The sequence below is a fragment of the Moschus berezovskii genome, chromosome 9, assembly GCF_049115385.1.
Source record: "Moschus berezovskii isolate FMDL1 chromosome 9, NW_MosBer_1.0, whole genome shotgun sequence".
Taxonomy (NCBI): Eukaryota; Metazoa; Chordata; class Mammalia; order Artiodactyla; family Moschidae; genus Moschus; species Moschus berezovskii.
This window is the reverse complement of record NC_142468.1, coordinates 66,389,976-66,405,739: the sequence shown is the minus strand read 5'-3', so window position 1 is coordinate 66,405,739 and position 15,764 is coordinate 66,389,976. Positions and strand designations below refer to the sequence as shown.

At 37.2% G+C, this 15,764-nt stretch overlaps 1 protein-coding gene across 1 annotated transcript in view; it reads right to left on the bottom strand.

Annotated features, from left to right (window-relative positions):
* UBR1 (ubiquitin protein ligase E3 component n-recognin 1) overlaps positions 1-15,764 on the bottom strand; it is a 150,255-nt gene that overhangs the window by 98,340 nt on the left and 36,151 nt on the right. Inside the window, exons 5-10 of the mRNA XM_055435348.2 lie at positions 12,934-13,064; positions 10,458-10,596; positions 9,413-9,475; positions 9,054-9,177; positions 8,631-8,738; positions 7,900-7,988 (exon numbers count right to left, since the gene is read on the bottom strand). Coding sequence (XP_055291323.2) covers positions 7,900-7,988; positions 8,631-8,738; positions 9,054-9,177; positions 9,413-9,475; positions 10,458-10,596; positions 12,934-13,064 — 654 coding nt within the window. The remainder of the gene's footprint in view (positions 1-7,899; positions 7,989-8,630; positions 8,739-9,053; positions 9,178-9,412; positions 9,476-10,457; positions 10,597-12,933; positions 13,065-15,764) is intronic.

The window sequence follows — 15,764 nt, the reverse complement described above, 5'->3', positions numbered from 1 at the left end:
GGCCTCTCCCCTCTGCTGGAGGCAGAGAAGCAGGTGTGTGACAGCCAGAGTTGGAAGGCAAGGGGCTGCTCCAATCTTGGGCCCAGAGATGGGCATCCTCCACCAAACTGTGAGCAGGCTTCCAGTTGCTAACCATGTCTTCCTGGGATCCTGGATGGTTGACATCTGCCGGGAGGGTCACAGCCTGAGATCAGCTCCCCAGAAGATACATGTGGCACACCTGGGAAACCACATGGCTGGGACTGGGGAGGTGATTAAGATGCATGGCCCACCCGGGACAGTGCATTTACCAAACACATGGTTGCTTGGGCTGCTCAGAGCTGGGAAGGGCACAAAACGCACGCTCAACAGAGTCTATGCCCTTGCAGAGTACCCAAGAACCTGAGCAGCTTAGATCTGGGAAGTGTACAAACTGTAGGGCCTGCTTTGGACAGCACCCCTGCAGAGCACCCTGGAGCCTGAGCAGTGTAGACCTAGGAAGTACATGCTGCCGTGAGCTGGGGCAAACCCAGTGTGGTCCACACACTGCGAGCACTCCCCACACATGCCAGCAATAATTGTTTGCAGTGTCCCTCCCTCCCCACAACACAACTGAACAAATGAGCTTAAATAAGTGACCACCTTCGCCCCTTGTGTCAGGGCAGAAATAAGACACTGAAGAGACTTGCAAACAGAGGAAGCCAAAATAAAGAAGAGGGAACAGCTCTGGAAGTGACAGATTAAAACCCTGTAGTTAACACTGACTAAGCACTGGAGAGGGCCTTTAGACCTTGAGAACAAGTACAAGCTGGAACAAGGAACTATCTGAAACTGAACTGACCCCACACTGCCCACAACAGCTTCAGAGAAATTCCTAGATATATTTTCACTATTATCACTTTTTCATTTTTTTAAACTTTAACCTCTTTATTACTCCTTTAATTTTCATTTTTATAACCTACTATTACATTGCAGAAAAAAAAGACCCTATTTTTAAAGCAAATTTCATATATATATATTTTATAATTTTTGTGATTGATTTTGTTTTGTACTTTCAATATTGTTTTTTTAAAAGTCTAACCTCTACTCTAGATTTTTAATCTCTGCTTTTTGATATTTGTTATCAATTTTGTACCTTTAAGAATCTTCAGTATCCATTTTCACTTGGTGGGATTACTGGCTTGATTGCTTTCTCCCCTTTTGACTATCCCTTTCCTCCCCCAGGTCACCTCTATCTCCTTCCTCCCCCTTCTCTTCTCTTAACTCACACTTAACTCCGTCAATCTCTCTGGGTGTTCTGGGCTGTGGAGAGCACTTAGGGAACTGATTACTGGCTAGACTGGTCTCTCCCCTTTTGACTGCCCCTCTTCTCCTCCTGGTCACCTCTATCTCCCTCCTCCCTCTTCTCTTTTCTGTGTAACTCTGTGAATCTCTCTGGGTGTTCCAGATTGTGGAGAGCACTGAGGGAACGGATTACTGGCTAGACTGCTCTCTCCACTTTTGATTCCCCCTCTTCTCCTCCTGGTCACCTCAATCTCCCTCCTCCCTCTTCTCTTCTCCATGTAACTCTGTGAACCTCTCTGGGTGTCCCCTGCTGTGGAGAACTGCTTTACCATTAACCTAGCTGTTTTTTTCATCTGTGCTGTATGGATGGAGAAGTCTTGAGGCTACTGTAAGAGAAGGACAGAAAGTCAGAGGCAGGTGGCTTAGCTCCAAAACTTGAGAATATCAGAGGACTCCTGATTCCAGGGAACATTAATAGACAAGAGCTCACCCAAAAGTCTCCATACCTACACTGAAACCAAGCTCCACCCAAGGGACAAGTTCCAGAGCAAAACACACCACGCTAACACTCAGCAAAGCAGGAACACAACCCTAAGCATTAAAAGACAGGCTGTCCAAAGCCATGCCAAACCCATAGACACCCCAAAACTCACTACTAGACACATCACTGCACTCCAGAGAGAAGAGATCCAGCTCCACCCACCAGAACACAGACGCAAGCTCCCCTAATCAGAAAACCTTGACAAGCCACTAGCCCAACCCCACCCGCAGGAAGCAGGCTCCACAAGAGTAAACACAAACTTCCAGCCTACAGAAAAGGCACCCCAAACACAGCAATCTAAACAAAATGAAAAGGCAGAGAAATATTCAGCAAATAAGGGAACATGATAAACGCCCACCAAACCAAACAAAAGAGGAGGAGATAGGGAGTCTACCTGAAAAAGAATTCAGAATAATAATACTGCTGATCCAAAATCTTGAAAACAAAATGGAGTTATGATAAATAGACTAGAGACGAGGATTGAGAAGATGCAAGAAATGTTTAACAAGGACCTAGAAGAAATAAAGAAGAGTCAATCAATAATGAATAATGCAATAAATGAGGTCAAAAGCACTCTGGAGGGAACTAACAGAATAACTGAGGCAGAAGTCAGGATAAGTGAGGTGGAAGATAGAATGGTGGAAATAAATGAAGCAGAGAGGAAAAAAGAAAAAAGAATTGAAAGAAATGGGGACAACCTCAGAGACCTCTGGGAAAATGTTAAACACCCCAACATTCGAATCATAGGTGTTCCATAAGAACAAGACAAAAAGGGCATGAGAAAACACCTTCCCTAAAATGGGGAAGGAAATAGACATCCAAGTCCAAGAAACCCAGAGAGTCCCAAACAGGATAAACCCAAGGCAAAATACCCCAAGACACATATTAATCAAATTAACAAAGATCAAACACAAAGAGCAAGTATTAAAAGCATCAAGGGAAAAGCAACAAATAAGACACAAAGGGATTCCCATTAGGATAACAGCTGATCCTTCAATAGAAACTCTTCAGGCCAGGAGGGAAAGGCAGGACATACTTAAAGTGCTGAAAGAGAAAAACCTACAACCAAGATTACTATACCCAGCAAGTATCTCATTCAAATATGAAGGAGAAATCAAAAGCTTTACAGACAAGCAAAAACTGAGAGAATTCAGCACCACCAAACCAGCTCATCAACAAATGCTAAAGGATCTTCTCTAGAAACAAAACATAGAAAAGGTTTATAAACTCAAACCCAAAACAACAAAGTAAATGGCAACGGGATCATACTTATCAATACCTCAAATGTGAATGGGTTGAATGCCCTAACCAAAAGACAGACTGGCTGGATGGATACAAAAATAAGACCCCTATATATGCTGTCTACAAGAGACCCACCTCAAGCCAAGGAACACATACAGACTGAAAGTGAAGAGCTGGCCAAAGATATTTCATGCAAATGGAGACCAAAAGAAAGCAGGAGTAGCAATACTCAGATAAAATAGACTTTGAAATAAAGACTGTGAAAAGAGACAAAGAAAGACATTACATAATGATCAAAGGATCAATCCAAGAAAAAGATATAACAATTATAAATATAAATGCACCCAACATAGGGGCACCTCAATACACAAGGAAAATGCTAACAAGTATGAAAGGGGAAATTAACAGTCACACAATAATAGTGAGAGACTTTAATACCCCACTCACACCTATGGATAGATCAACCAAACAGAAAATTAGCAAGGAAACACAAACTTTTAATGATAAAACGAACTGGTTAGACCTAATTGATATCTATAGGACATTTCACCCCAAAACAATTAATTTCACCATTTTCTCAAGTGCACATAGAACATTCTGGAGGATAGAATATATCCTGGGCCATAAATCTAGCCTTGGTAAATTCAAGAAAATTGAAATCATTTCAAGCATCTTTTCTGATCACAATGCAGTAAGATTAGATGTCAACTACAAGGAAAAAACTATTAAAAATACAGCATATGGAGGCTAAACAACATGCTTCTGAATTACCAACAAAGCACAGAAGAAATAAAAAAAGGAAATCAAAATATGCATAAAAAGAAGTGAAAATGAAAACATGACAACACAAAACCTATTGGGTTCAGTAAAAGCAGTGCTAAGGGGGGCAGGTTCATAGCAACACAAGCTAACCTCAAGAAAACAAGAGAAAAATCAAATAAATAACCTAACTTTACACCTAAAGCAACTAGAAAAAGAAGAAACAAAGAACCCCAGGGTTAGTAGAAGGAAAGAAATCGTAAAAATTAGAGCATAAATAAATGAAAAGGAAACAATGGAGACTACAGTAAAAATCAACAAGACTAAAAGCTGGTTCTTTGAGAAGATAAATAAATAGACAAACCATTAGCCAGACTCAAGAAAAAAAGGGAGAAGAATCAAATCAACAAAATCAGAAATGAAAATGGAGAAATCACAATAGATAAAACAGAAATACAAAGGATCATAAGAGACTACTATCAGCAACTATATGCCAATGAAATGGACAACTTGGAAGAAATGGATGAATTCTTAGAAAAGCATAACCTTCCAAAACTGAACCAGAAAGAAACAGAAAATCTTAACAGACCCATCACAAGCACTGAAATAGAAACTGTAATAAAAAATCTTCCAACAAACAAAAGTCCAGGATCAGATGGCTTCACAGCTGAATTCTACCAAAAATTTAGAGAAGAGTTAACACCTATCCTACTCAAACTCTTTCAGAAAATTGCAGAGGAAGGTAAACTTCCAAACTCATTCTATGAGGCCACCTTCATCCTAATACCAAAACCAAGGATGCCACAAAAAAAGAAAACTATACACCAATATCATGATGAACACAGATGCAAAAATTTTCAACAAAATTCTAGCAAACAGAATCCAACAACCTATTAAAAAGATCATACATCATGACCAAGTGGGCTCTATCCCAAGGATGCAAGGATTCTTCAAAATTTGCAAATCAATCAATGTCATACAACACATTAACAAAATGAAAGATAAAAACCATATGATTATCTCAACAGATACAGAGAAAGCCTTTGACAAAATTCAACATCCATTTATGATAAAAACTCTCCAGAAAGCAGGCATAAAAGGAATATACCTCAACAAAATAAAAGCCATATATGATAAACCCACAGCAAATTTATCCTTAATGGTGAAAAATTGAAAGCATTTCCCCTAAAATCAGGAACAAGACAAGGGTGCCCGCTCTCACCACTACTATTCAATATAGTTTTGGAAGTTTTAGCCACAGCAATCAGAGAAAACAAGGAAATAAAAGGAACCCAAATTGGAAAAGAAGAAGTAAAACTCTCACTGTTTGCAGATGGCATGATCCTCTACATAGACAACTCTAAAGACACCACCAGAAAATTACTAGAGCTAATCAATGAATATAGTAAAGTTGCAGGATATAAAATTAATACACAGAAATCCCTTGCATTCCTATACACTGAGAAAAGAGAAAGAGAAATTAAGGAAACAATCCCATTCACAATAGCGACAAAAAGAATAAAATACTTAGGAATAAACCTACCTAAAGAAACAAAAGACCTATATATAGAAAACTATAAAACACTGATGAAAGAAATCAAAGATGACACAAATAGATGGAGAAATATACCATGTTCATGGATGGGAAGAATCAATATAGTGAAAATGAGTTTACTATCCAAAGCAATCTACAGAGTCAATGCAATCCCTATCAAGCTACCAATGGTATTTTTCAGAGAACTATAACAAATATTTTCACAATTTGTATGGAAATACAAAAAGCCTTGAATACCAAAGCAATCTTGAGAAAGAAGAATGGAACTGGAGGAATCAACCTGCCTGACTTCAGACTATACTACAAAGCTACAGTCATCAACACAGTACAGTATTGGCACAAAGACAAATACAGATCAATGGAACAAAATAGAAATCCCAGAGATAAATCCACGCACCTGTGGACACCTTATCTTTGACAAAGGAGGCAAAAATATACAATGGAGAAAAGACAATCTCTTTAACAAGCGGTGCTGGAAAAACTGCTCAACTACCTGTAAAAGAATGAAACTAGAACCCACTTTATAACACCATACACAAAAATAAACTCAAAATGTATTAAAGATCTAGATGTAAGATCAGGAACTATAAAACTCCTAGAGGAAAACATAGGCACAACATTCTCTGACATAAATCACAGCAAAATCCTCTATGATCCAGCTCCCAGAGTAATGGAAATAAAAGCAAAAATAAATGGGACCTAATTAAACTTAAAAGCTTTTTTGCACAATGAAGGAAACTATAAGCAAGGTGAAAAGATAGCCTTCAGAATGGGAGAAAATAATAGCAAATGAAGCAACTGACAAAGAATCTCAAAAATATACAAGCAGCTCATGCAGTCCAATTCCAGAAAAATAAATGACCCAATCAAAAAATGGGCCAAAGAACTAAACAGACATTTCTCCAAAGAAGACATACAGATGGCTAACAAACACATGAAAATATGCTCAACATCACTCATTATCAGAGAAATGCAAATCAAAATCACAATCAGGTACCATCTCTTGCCAGTCAGAATGGCTGCTATCAAAAAGTCTACAAACAATAAATGCTGGAGAGGGTGTGGAGAAAAGGGAACCCTTTTACACTGTTGGTGGGAATGCAAACTAGTACAGCCACTGGAGATAAGCATGGAGATTCCTTAAAAAACTGGAAATAGAACTGCCATACGACCCAGCAATCCTACTGCTGGGCATACACACTGAGGAAACCAGAACTGAAAGAGACACGTGTACCCCAATGTTCATCGCGGCACTGTTAACAATAGCTAGGACATGGAAGCAACCTAGGTGTCCATCGGCAGATGAATGGATAAGAAAGCTGTGGCACATATACACAATGGAATATTACTCAGCTATTAAAAAAGAACACATTTGAATCAGTTCTAATGAGATGGATGAAACTGGAGCCTATTATACAGAGTGAAGTCAGAAAGAAAAAGACCAATGCAGTACATTAACGCATATATATGGAATTTAGAAAGATAGTAATGATGACCCTATACGCGAGACAACAAAAGAGACAGAGATGTAAAGCTCAGACTTTTGGACTCTGTGGGAGAAGGCGAGGGTGGGATGATTTGAGAGAATAGCATTGAAACATGTATATTACCATACATGAAATAGATGACCAGTCTAAATTCGATGCATGAAATAGGGCACTCAAAGCCGGTGCACTAGGACAACCCAGAGGGATGGGATGAGGAGGGAAGTGGGAAGGGGCTTCGGGATTGGGGACACATGTACACCCGTGGCTGATTCATGTCAATGTATGGCCAAAACCACTACAATATTGTAAAGCAAATACTCCAATTAAAATAAAAATTTTTAAAGAGCTATAAATTTGTATATTCTAGCCTCAGATATGGAGAAGGAAATGGCAACCCACTCCAGTGTCCTTGCCTGGAGAATCCCAGGGATGGGGGAGCCTGGTAGGCTGCAGTCCATGGGGTCGCTGGGAGTCAGACATGACTGAGCAACTTCACTTTGACTTTTCACTTTCATGCATTGGAGAAGGAAATGGCAACCCACTCCAGTGTTCTTGCCTGGAGAATCCCAGGGATGGGGGAGCCTTGTGGGCTGCCGTCTGTGGGGTCGCACAGAGTCAGACATGACTGAAGTGACGCAGCAGCAGCAGCCTCAGATAGTTAAGTATAACTCTTAGCCATCAAATTTCTGCCTTCTTTTAGCATGTATATATATATCTGTTCCTTTTCCCTGCTGTTCTTTCAACTAGTCACTGTTCTTGTTACAATTTTAACTACAATTTTAAATGATTAGAAAAGATAAATGTACTCATAATTGTGACAACTTCCTATTGATTTGTCCAAGCAAATAACAGGTCATTTTCCAAATATCTCCTCTCTTAGGCTACTGTTTTCATACTTCCAAATGTGAAGATAAATGATGAACTTTTTGAAAAACAAATAAGCTGTAAAATTAAATTCCTGCTCTGTAATTATCCCCTTTGTTTCCATTATCTCACTTACAAAATGGTTTTCTATTTTCACTTGCTGACATCTGTTTATAAAGAGCAATTACCTTCACAAATTCCATAGCAAAGAATTTTTTGTATTCCATTTCCATAAAAAAACTGCTGAAGATCAACTCGTGAAGGATCTTACGGGCACCTAAAATCATTTTGGGAAGAAATGGGAGGAGCATTGCCAAGGCAAAGAAAACATTTTAGCTATTAGTAGTGGCAGAACACTATAAAAATATTTCACATGCTAATAGACTTCAAGGACTCAAATATAAGTGGCACTTATCACGTTAATATTTAAGAACTAGAATTTAAAATACATACATGTAATGCCTTTTCCCTTATTTTCTGTACCCCTCTCACTGCTGTACCTTACTTCATCCTACTTCGCCCAGCCTTTCTCCATTTCTTTTCATTCTGTCTTACTAAAAACTACCCTATGTACCATCCCTTCTCCATCCCCTTTAGCCTTTCTCTAACTTTTTACTTTTGGATCTTTGTTTAGATTTTAAAAATGAAAATTAACATGGCTTTTATAATGGCATTACTACATCAATACATACATACTCTGTTTTACTGGTTCTGACTAAATGAAAAGGCACTACAATTAAAAGGCAATCTCCCTGGGTTTTAACACAGAAGAATACATATTGACTGGTTAATCTCACCCTGAAAATATAATACCTCATCAAGTTAATTGATTTAATAAACAAAAGAGATCACAATTCCACTTTACAGCTATAATATTCCTTTGCTTCAAAGCAAGAAGCATAAGTAAAGATCTAACTACCTTTATAAAGCTTTGCATCCCAAAGCATTAACCTGCTTATGAGACAGGGATTCTCAGAGCCAGGTTCTTCTCTAAGGCAAGCTTGGCAAAAGATCTGTCTGAAGTCACCTACAAACAAAAGAAGTTACATAGTTTTTGTTCTTAAAGTATTTCTCCCAAAAATAATTTCCCATAAGAACATATGAAAAAACTAACAGTAAATCCTCTCATACTTGATGTCAAGAATAATTCTGTCAACATCAAAGAATCAAGAGCCAACAAAACATTATTAATAGCATTTGAAATGCAATACTGAAAATAATCAAAATGCATAAAAAACAAACAACAATCATTTTACTTTATACTTAACAACATTTTAAAATCTATGGCTATTTAAAAGGACAATATTTTATGAAAAATAAGAAAAACAGGCTATATGCTTACTTGAGTAGCTCATAATTTTATTCATCCAGGACCCCAGACGCAAAGCAAATTTCTGATGAGCCATAACCTCAGAGTGTAATACTTCTACATGAAGTGGATGTTGAGAGACATTTTCTGAATGACTCTACAAATGAAAGGAATATTGGAAACAAACTAGTTTTTAAATTTTTCTTTTAAAAGTTATCTATTCCTTAAAAAAACAAATCATATAACTGTTACATTTTCAAATCTCTGGGTCTAAATGCTCCAAACTTATGTTATCTTAGGATGTTAAACCACTTCAACAATATAACTGTTTTACTTAGGCTCTTGTACATTCCTCTTAACATTTTCATTTTGACCCTAATTCAGAAAATTACCTTTATATCTTCCTTTGCTTCCTGGCAAGCAGCAAAAGCACCTGCTTTAACAGCCCGACGGCCCTAATTATAGACAAACATGGGAATTAAGTAGTAGATTGACAATCCCAATCAATAAGTAATATAAAACCCAAAGACCCAACCAGCTCTTAATTATTAATCATTCTTGACCACCTAAAAATCCTAAGATTGATAACACCTATAAGATAAACAGAAATGTTTAGCATTAGCTACCTTCATGCAGCTTTAGAACTTTCAATGCCATAGTAGAGAATTTCTATACTTTAGGGACTCAGATTTCTTGCTTCATAAGAATGTCATTATTTACTTATTGCAGTGTACTCTATTAGATAACAATAAATTAGGTTTAATAAACTACTATCATTAATATATGCCTTAGATACTTTTCATGAGTGAAACTGAAATTCTTTAACATGTGTTACATAACACACACGTAGTCCACTAGTGGGTTAAAGGTATGGCCTAACGGATACTGACTTCTCAAGTCCTAGAATCACAATACCAGTAACTAGTGTCGTGATGCTTCTTCCACTGTCTTCCACTCCTCTTGAGGGTAGGGATTAGGTTAATATTTCTTCTGCCTATCTGAAGAACACATTTTGCTTTGGATGGGTGTTAAATAAAAGTTGAGTCATGTTATCAACATTATTCTATAAATAGTTTTAATAAATAATGTTAAACTAACCAACTTTTCAGGATTCATGTATTTAGTCATTTATTCAATAATTTACAGAAACAGAACTAAGGTTGAGCTGACATTCTTAACTGCTCTTTGCCAAATATATTCAGTAACTTTCTATTTAGACTAAAAAAGGAAAATAATAGTCATCTAAAACTGTAATATACACACACAGAAAAACCAAGTTTCAACCAATTTACTTAGGCTATAAGGAATAAATGAAGAGCATGGTTGTACCTAACACACTACTAAAGCACTTGGCAAGGGCTACAGAGCTACTTCACAACACCCAATTTCCAGGAAGCTGATGAAGACAGCATAATAATTCAAATGAAACTCACGAACCTCTTTGTCTATGGCAGTGGTATGCAACTGGGCCTCTGAAAGCTCACAGTCAAGAGCTCTTTGTAGACTGTATATGACATGGTCATATGAATGGTGTTCGTCATTGAAAAGGACACAGTAGTATCTATCATTTTTCTCCCTGTTTAAAACAAAAAATATTCAGACACTGCAACAAATAAGCTAAGGAAAACTAAAATAAAAAATAAAATAAAAAATGCCATGTGATGAGTAGCACTGTGTAGTTTCCTATATATGAGAAAAGTGAAAGTGAAGTCGCTCAGTCGTGTCCGACTCTTTGCGACCCCATGGATTGCAGCCTAAGAGGCTCCTCTGTCCATGGGATTTTCCAAGCAAGAATACTGGAGTGGGTTGCCATTTCCTTCTCCAAAGTACCACTCTAATACTAGTATAGGAAATGATTTTAAGTGGTACAGTGCCATAAAATTTTAAAACTCTGATAAAAGTATCAATTTTTCCATGTTTATCCCCGAATTCTTCTTACTTTCAGAAGTAATATGTTATTCTCATTAAGTGGCAGTATGTCTTTAATACCATTCATAACTCTTGCTAATCTCCCACTCTGACAAAGGGAGATAAGCCTCAGGCTCAGAACTTTCAAGCAGGGAATGATAAATAGTCAAGATTTCACTAACATTTAGTTTTTATTTATTTTTGTTTCTACCTTGTATTTATTTTAAGTAATACTGGTTTTATAGTACATTTAAGTTTTTTTTTTAAGGTGTATAGATTTTAAGTGCCAGCACTACCATTTGACTGCAAAACCTCAGACAAATCACTTAAGCATTTAATCTTGCTGAGATGATGATATCTTTTCCGTCTCTAAGAAGAGATGTATAATATCTCCATTTGAGTGTGAGGACCTTAAAAAATACGTGAAAATGGTTGTTGTGGGCTGCTGCTGCTGCTGCTAAGTCACTTCAGTCGTGTCCGACTCTGTGTGACCCCATAGATGGAAGCCCACCAGGCTCCCCCGTCCCTGGGATTCTCCAGGCAAGAACACTGGAGTGGGTTGCCATTTCCCTCTCCAATGTGTGAAAGTGAAAAGTGAAAGGGAAGTCACTCAGTCGTGTCCGACCCTTAGCGACCCCACGGACTGCAGCCTACCAGGCTCCTCCATCCATGGGAGTTGTGGGCTACAGCTACACAAATGTCAGAAATTAATACCAGTTTTAAATAGTTTATAATAATCTTCCACTAAATAGTCAATTGATCCTCATAACTCTAAGAGGCAGCTTTTCTCAAGCCTCTTGTAGCTTAGGAAATAAGAGACTCAAAAAGACTTCTCTTTCGTCTCAAAGCCAATAAACAATGAGAATTAGAAATCAGATCTGTGAATCTGAAGTACAGTGCTGTCTACATACATGACCACATTCAAGCAACCCACCCTTTTTAAACAGGCAGACTGCCAGAATTATGTTTGCCAACACAAAATTTCTTAAAGCATTTAACTGATGCTATCAATGTACTTGAAATTAAAACTTTTTTGGACATTATTTCTGATGACCTTTATTTTTCCAAGCAGTTTATGGTCCCGTAAAAGTCAAAATGATACCCCTGGAGAAGGAAACGGTAACCCACTGCAGTATTCTTGCCTGGAGAATCCCATGGACGGAGAAGCCTGGTAGGCTACAGTCCATGGGGTCGCAAAGAGTCGGACACGACTGAGCGACGGAACTGAACTGAACTGAACTGAATGTCTTTAAAAATTGAAATTCTTAAGTCTCTCTCCTAAAATAATACAAATAAACCCAGTAAACTCAAAAAACTGTATTTAGATTTGTGAAACTCCTAATATTACCAGGTAGAAAAATTCCCACAAGACCCAAACTGTATTTCATATCAGGTCTGGAATTCTCTTTCGCCGTTTGTAAATTAAGAGCCAATACTGCTGTCACTAAAAGACCTATGGTTGTTGGAAATTGCTGGGCTTTAGCTAAAAACAAAAAACCTCTCAAATTCCTACACGTGAAATAATCCTAGATCCCAAAGCACAGGACAAAGGGATATCTCCTTATTCTGACCATCAAAATTTTTGATCAAGAAAAGTGATAAAGATCTGGACTAATGGGAAACACACTGTTCTGAAGTCCCCACTTTAGTTCACGAACCTCTCAGGGAACCTGGAAGTTGGTCCAGGCCAGGATCAAACTGGACAATTTACTTCCTTGCTGGGATGAATGGCTGCTAAGTCCTTGTAAATCATTTAGAACAACACCCCCAAAATGTTTTTTCTTAAAAATCAGAAGCTCCTGATTAAGCCCTTCTTTTGCCTTAACTTCTGTATGATGTCTTAGCAGAGTATCTCATATAAATGGACACTTTGGAAAAATTCTCTATATAAAATTTTCATAATGATAGTTAAGATAAAGCAGTAGATAAAAGACATTTTTCAAATACTCATTCTGCAATATAAATAACCATCGTGAAAACTTCCCCCTTTATAAAAATCCCCCACCTTTTCTGGAGTTCAGGAGGCAGTTCTTTTTCTTCTTCCCATATAGTCATTTCTACAATGTATTTTATCACTGAAGGGAATATTTTCCTGGCTTGGGCAATTACCTCTTCATTCAACGGACAGCGTAAGTTCTGCAAGAAAGTATAGAAAAACATATTCTCAATGTTGTATACAAGTAAGTGGATAAGAATGATAATTATAATGTTCTTATAATTTATAAGAACAATATTAATGAGTTCATTTACACCATGCTCCAGGAATGAATTTAACTTCAGCCCAAGAGGTTGCTGTTAACATTGTTTAGCTGAATTCCTTGTGGCCAGGTTGGTGCTACAGATGACAGAAAGGAAAGGAGGCAAAATCATGGGAGCCTCCCTTATGATGCTCTTCCTTATGAATGTTCTTCTCTGCCTGAGTAAACTAATCATATCAGAGAACAACAAGTTATAGCGTTTGGTTATTCCCTACAGTTTACAAAAACATTTCTTATTTAATTTATTCCAGCCGATCCTTACAGCCACTCTGTTAAGACAGAAAATTTATGGTGTTTAAAAGATAAAGATTCCATCTAAGGACTTCCTGGGTAGTCCAGTGGTTAAGAATCTGCCTGCCAATGCAGGGTCATGGGTTTGATTCCTAGTATGGGAAGATTCCATACGCCTTGGGGCAACTAAACCCATGTGCCACAACTATGGAACCCCATGTGCTCTAGAGCCCACACACAGCAACAAGAGAAGTCACCACGATAAGAATCCTGTGCACTAGAGAGTTGTCCCTGCTTGCCACAACTAGAGAATACCTGCTTGTAGCGACAAAGACCCTGCACAGCCAAATATAAATAAATAAATATTTAAAAAAATTTTTTTAAAAAAGATCCCATTCAAGGTCAAAGAGCCTCTAAACAGATATAAAAAGCACTACTAACATCCAAGTCTTTTGACCTTCATGGAAAAAAAAAAGTTCATTTCTTTAAAGAATACCACTTCCTTAATAGGTTTGTTCAAACCAATTAGCTAAAAAAAAAAAAAAGAATGCATTTAATTGCTCTGCATCATAAACCTTAGTGAAAGGCAAGTCAAAACCATAGTGAGATGTCTTTTCATACCTGCTAAGGTGACTATTCTCAAAAAGGCAGATAACAAGTGTTGGCCAGGATGCAGAGAAACCCGAACCCTATACACTGTTGATGGAAACGTAAGATGGTACACTTTGGAAAAGTCTGAGAGATGCTCAAAATGTTAAGTATAGTGACCTTATGATCCACCAATTCCACTCTGAGATATCTACCCAAGAAAAATGAAAACATATATCCACACAGAAAACTTGCACACAACTCATAGCAGCATTACTCACAATAGCCAAAAAGTGGAAACAACCTAGATTTCCATAGACTGATGAATGGATAAATAAAATGATGCATAATCCATACAATGGAATATTATTTGGCCATAAAAATAAACTACATGCTAAAAAAAGTACTAAAGTATATGGGTGAGTTTTTTAATACAGTATGAAAATCACAACTTAATAAGTTGTTTAAGCAAAGCAGTAAGCAGGAAAACAAATACAGTAGCTCTTTAAAAAGACACACACATATACACACATAAAATCCAACAGAAATTCAGTAGAAGGCTTTAATATTCAATTTTTTAACCTACCTGCTATACACCATACTAATGAACTGTATTTTATTCTGTGGTGACCAAAACATTAATCTACACATTTACTCTTCTGCACCTATTCTTCCTCACTCCCCAATGCTTTATTATTTTCATTTCTACCATCTCTTCAATATGTCACCTTTTCTCTGGAGATTTTACTCAGAAGCTTTCGCTAGAAAGAGAAAAAGAGTGCCAAAGGTACTAAGAGCAACATCAATCCACTACGTTCCTATTTCTTATCTTCTTTAGCTTTAGAAATATTTCCTTTCAATTCTGAATCAAAGTAGTCTGAAATGAAAAGTTAGAAGAATACACTTATTACTTCCATACTATATCAGAAGCTAAGTTCTTCAGAAGAGTTCTGGTAAGTAGAGAAGAAACTTTTAAATAAATCATTTATAGCTTAGAAAATAAAAAGGTCCATTAAAGGGAACAGGGTGATAATCGAAATCGATTTTTAAAAAAACCTTAATAATAAACCCAGAAATGTACTACAGAACTAGAAAGAAATTTCCCTTAAACATACTTTTAGAGATATTGCCAAATGCTGGACTATAGGCTGATTGGTATTCGCCAGGTCTAATTACACTGGGTAAACCCCTATTATGGCTGGCAAAATGCCACACACCTGGCAGAGTATGGATTTCACATTCACCAAAGCAGAGACAAAAGAAATGTGAAGAACAAAGGACTCTTGGGGGCAACTGATTAGTTATATGCTAGCTGTAAGTATGCTCTCACATTCAGATCATGAATCTGTTCCTGAGTATTCAGATTTGCGGGCATAACAAGCCTGAATGATCTATTTCTTTTTGAATCTAATTATAAATCCAAAGAAATCCAAGAAGATCAGGTTAGTTCAGGACTAAATTCAGAGTTCTGAGGCCATATGACTTGGGAAAACCACAAACAGACTGGAACCCCATGAGGTAGAAAGAAGGAGGCTAGTTTTGTAAACTTGATGAGCACTTAGGTTGATTCAATATCTTGGCTACTGTAAATAATGCTGCATGAACATAAGGGTGCATGAATATTTTCAAATTAAATAAATTTTGTACATTTTTGTTAATTTTATCTTTGGATTGTTCATTACTTATGTATAAAATACAAGAAATTTTTTATCTCATATCCTGCAATTGTGCTGAACTTGTTTATTCTAACAATGTTTTA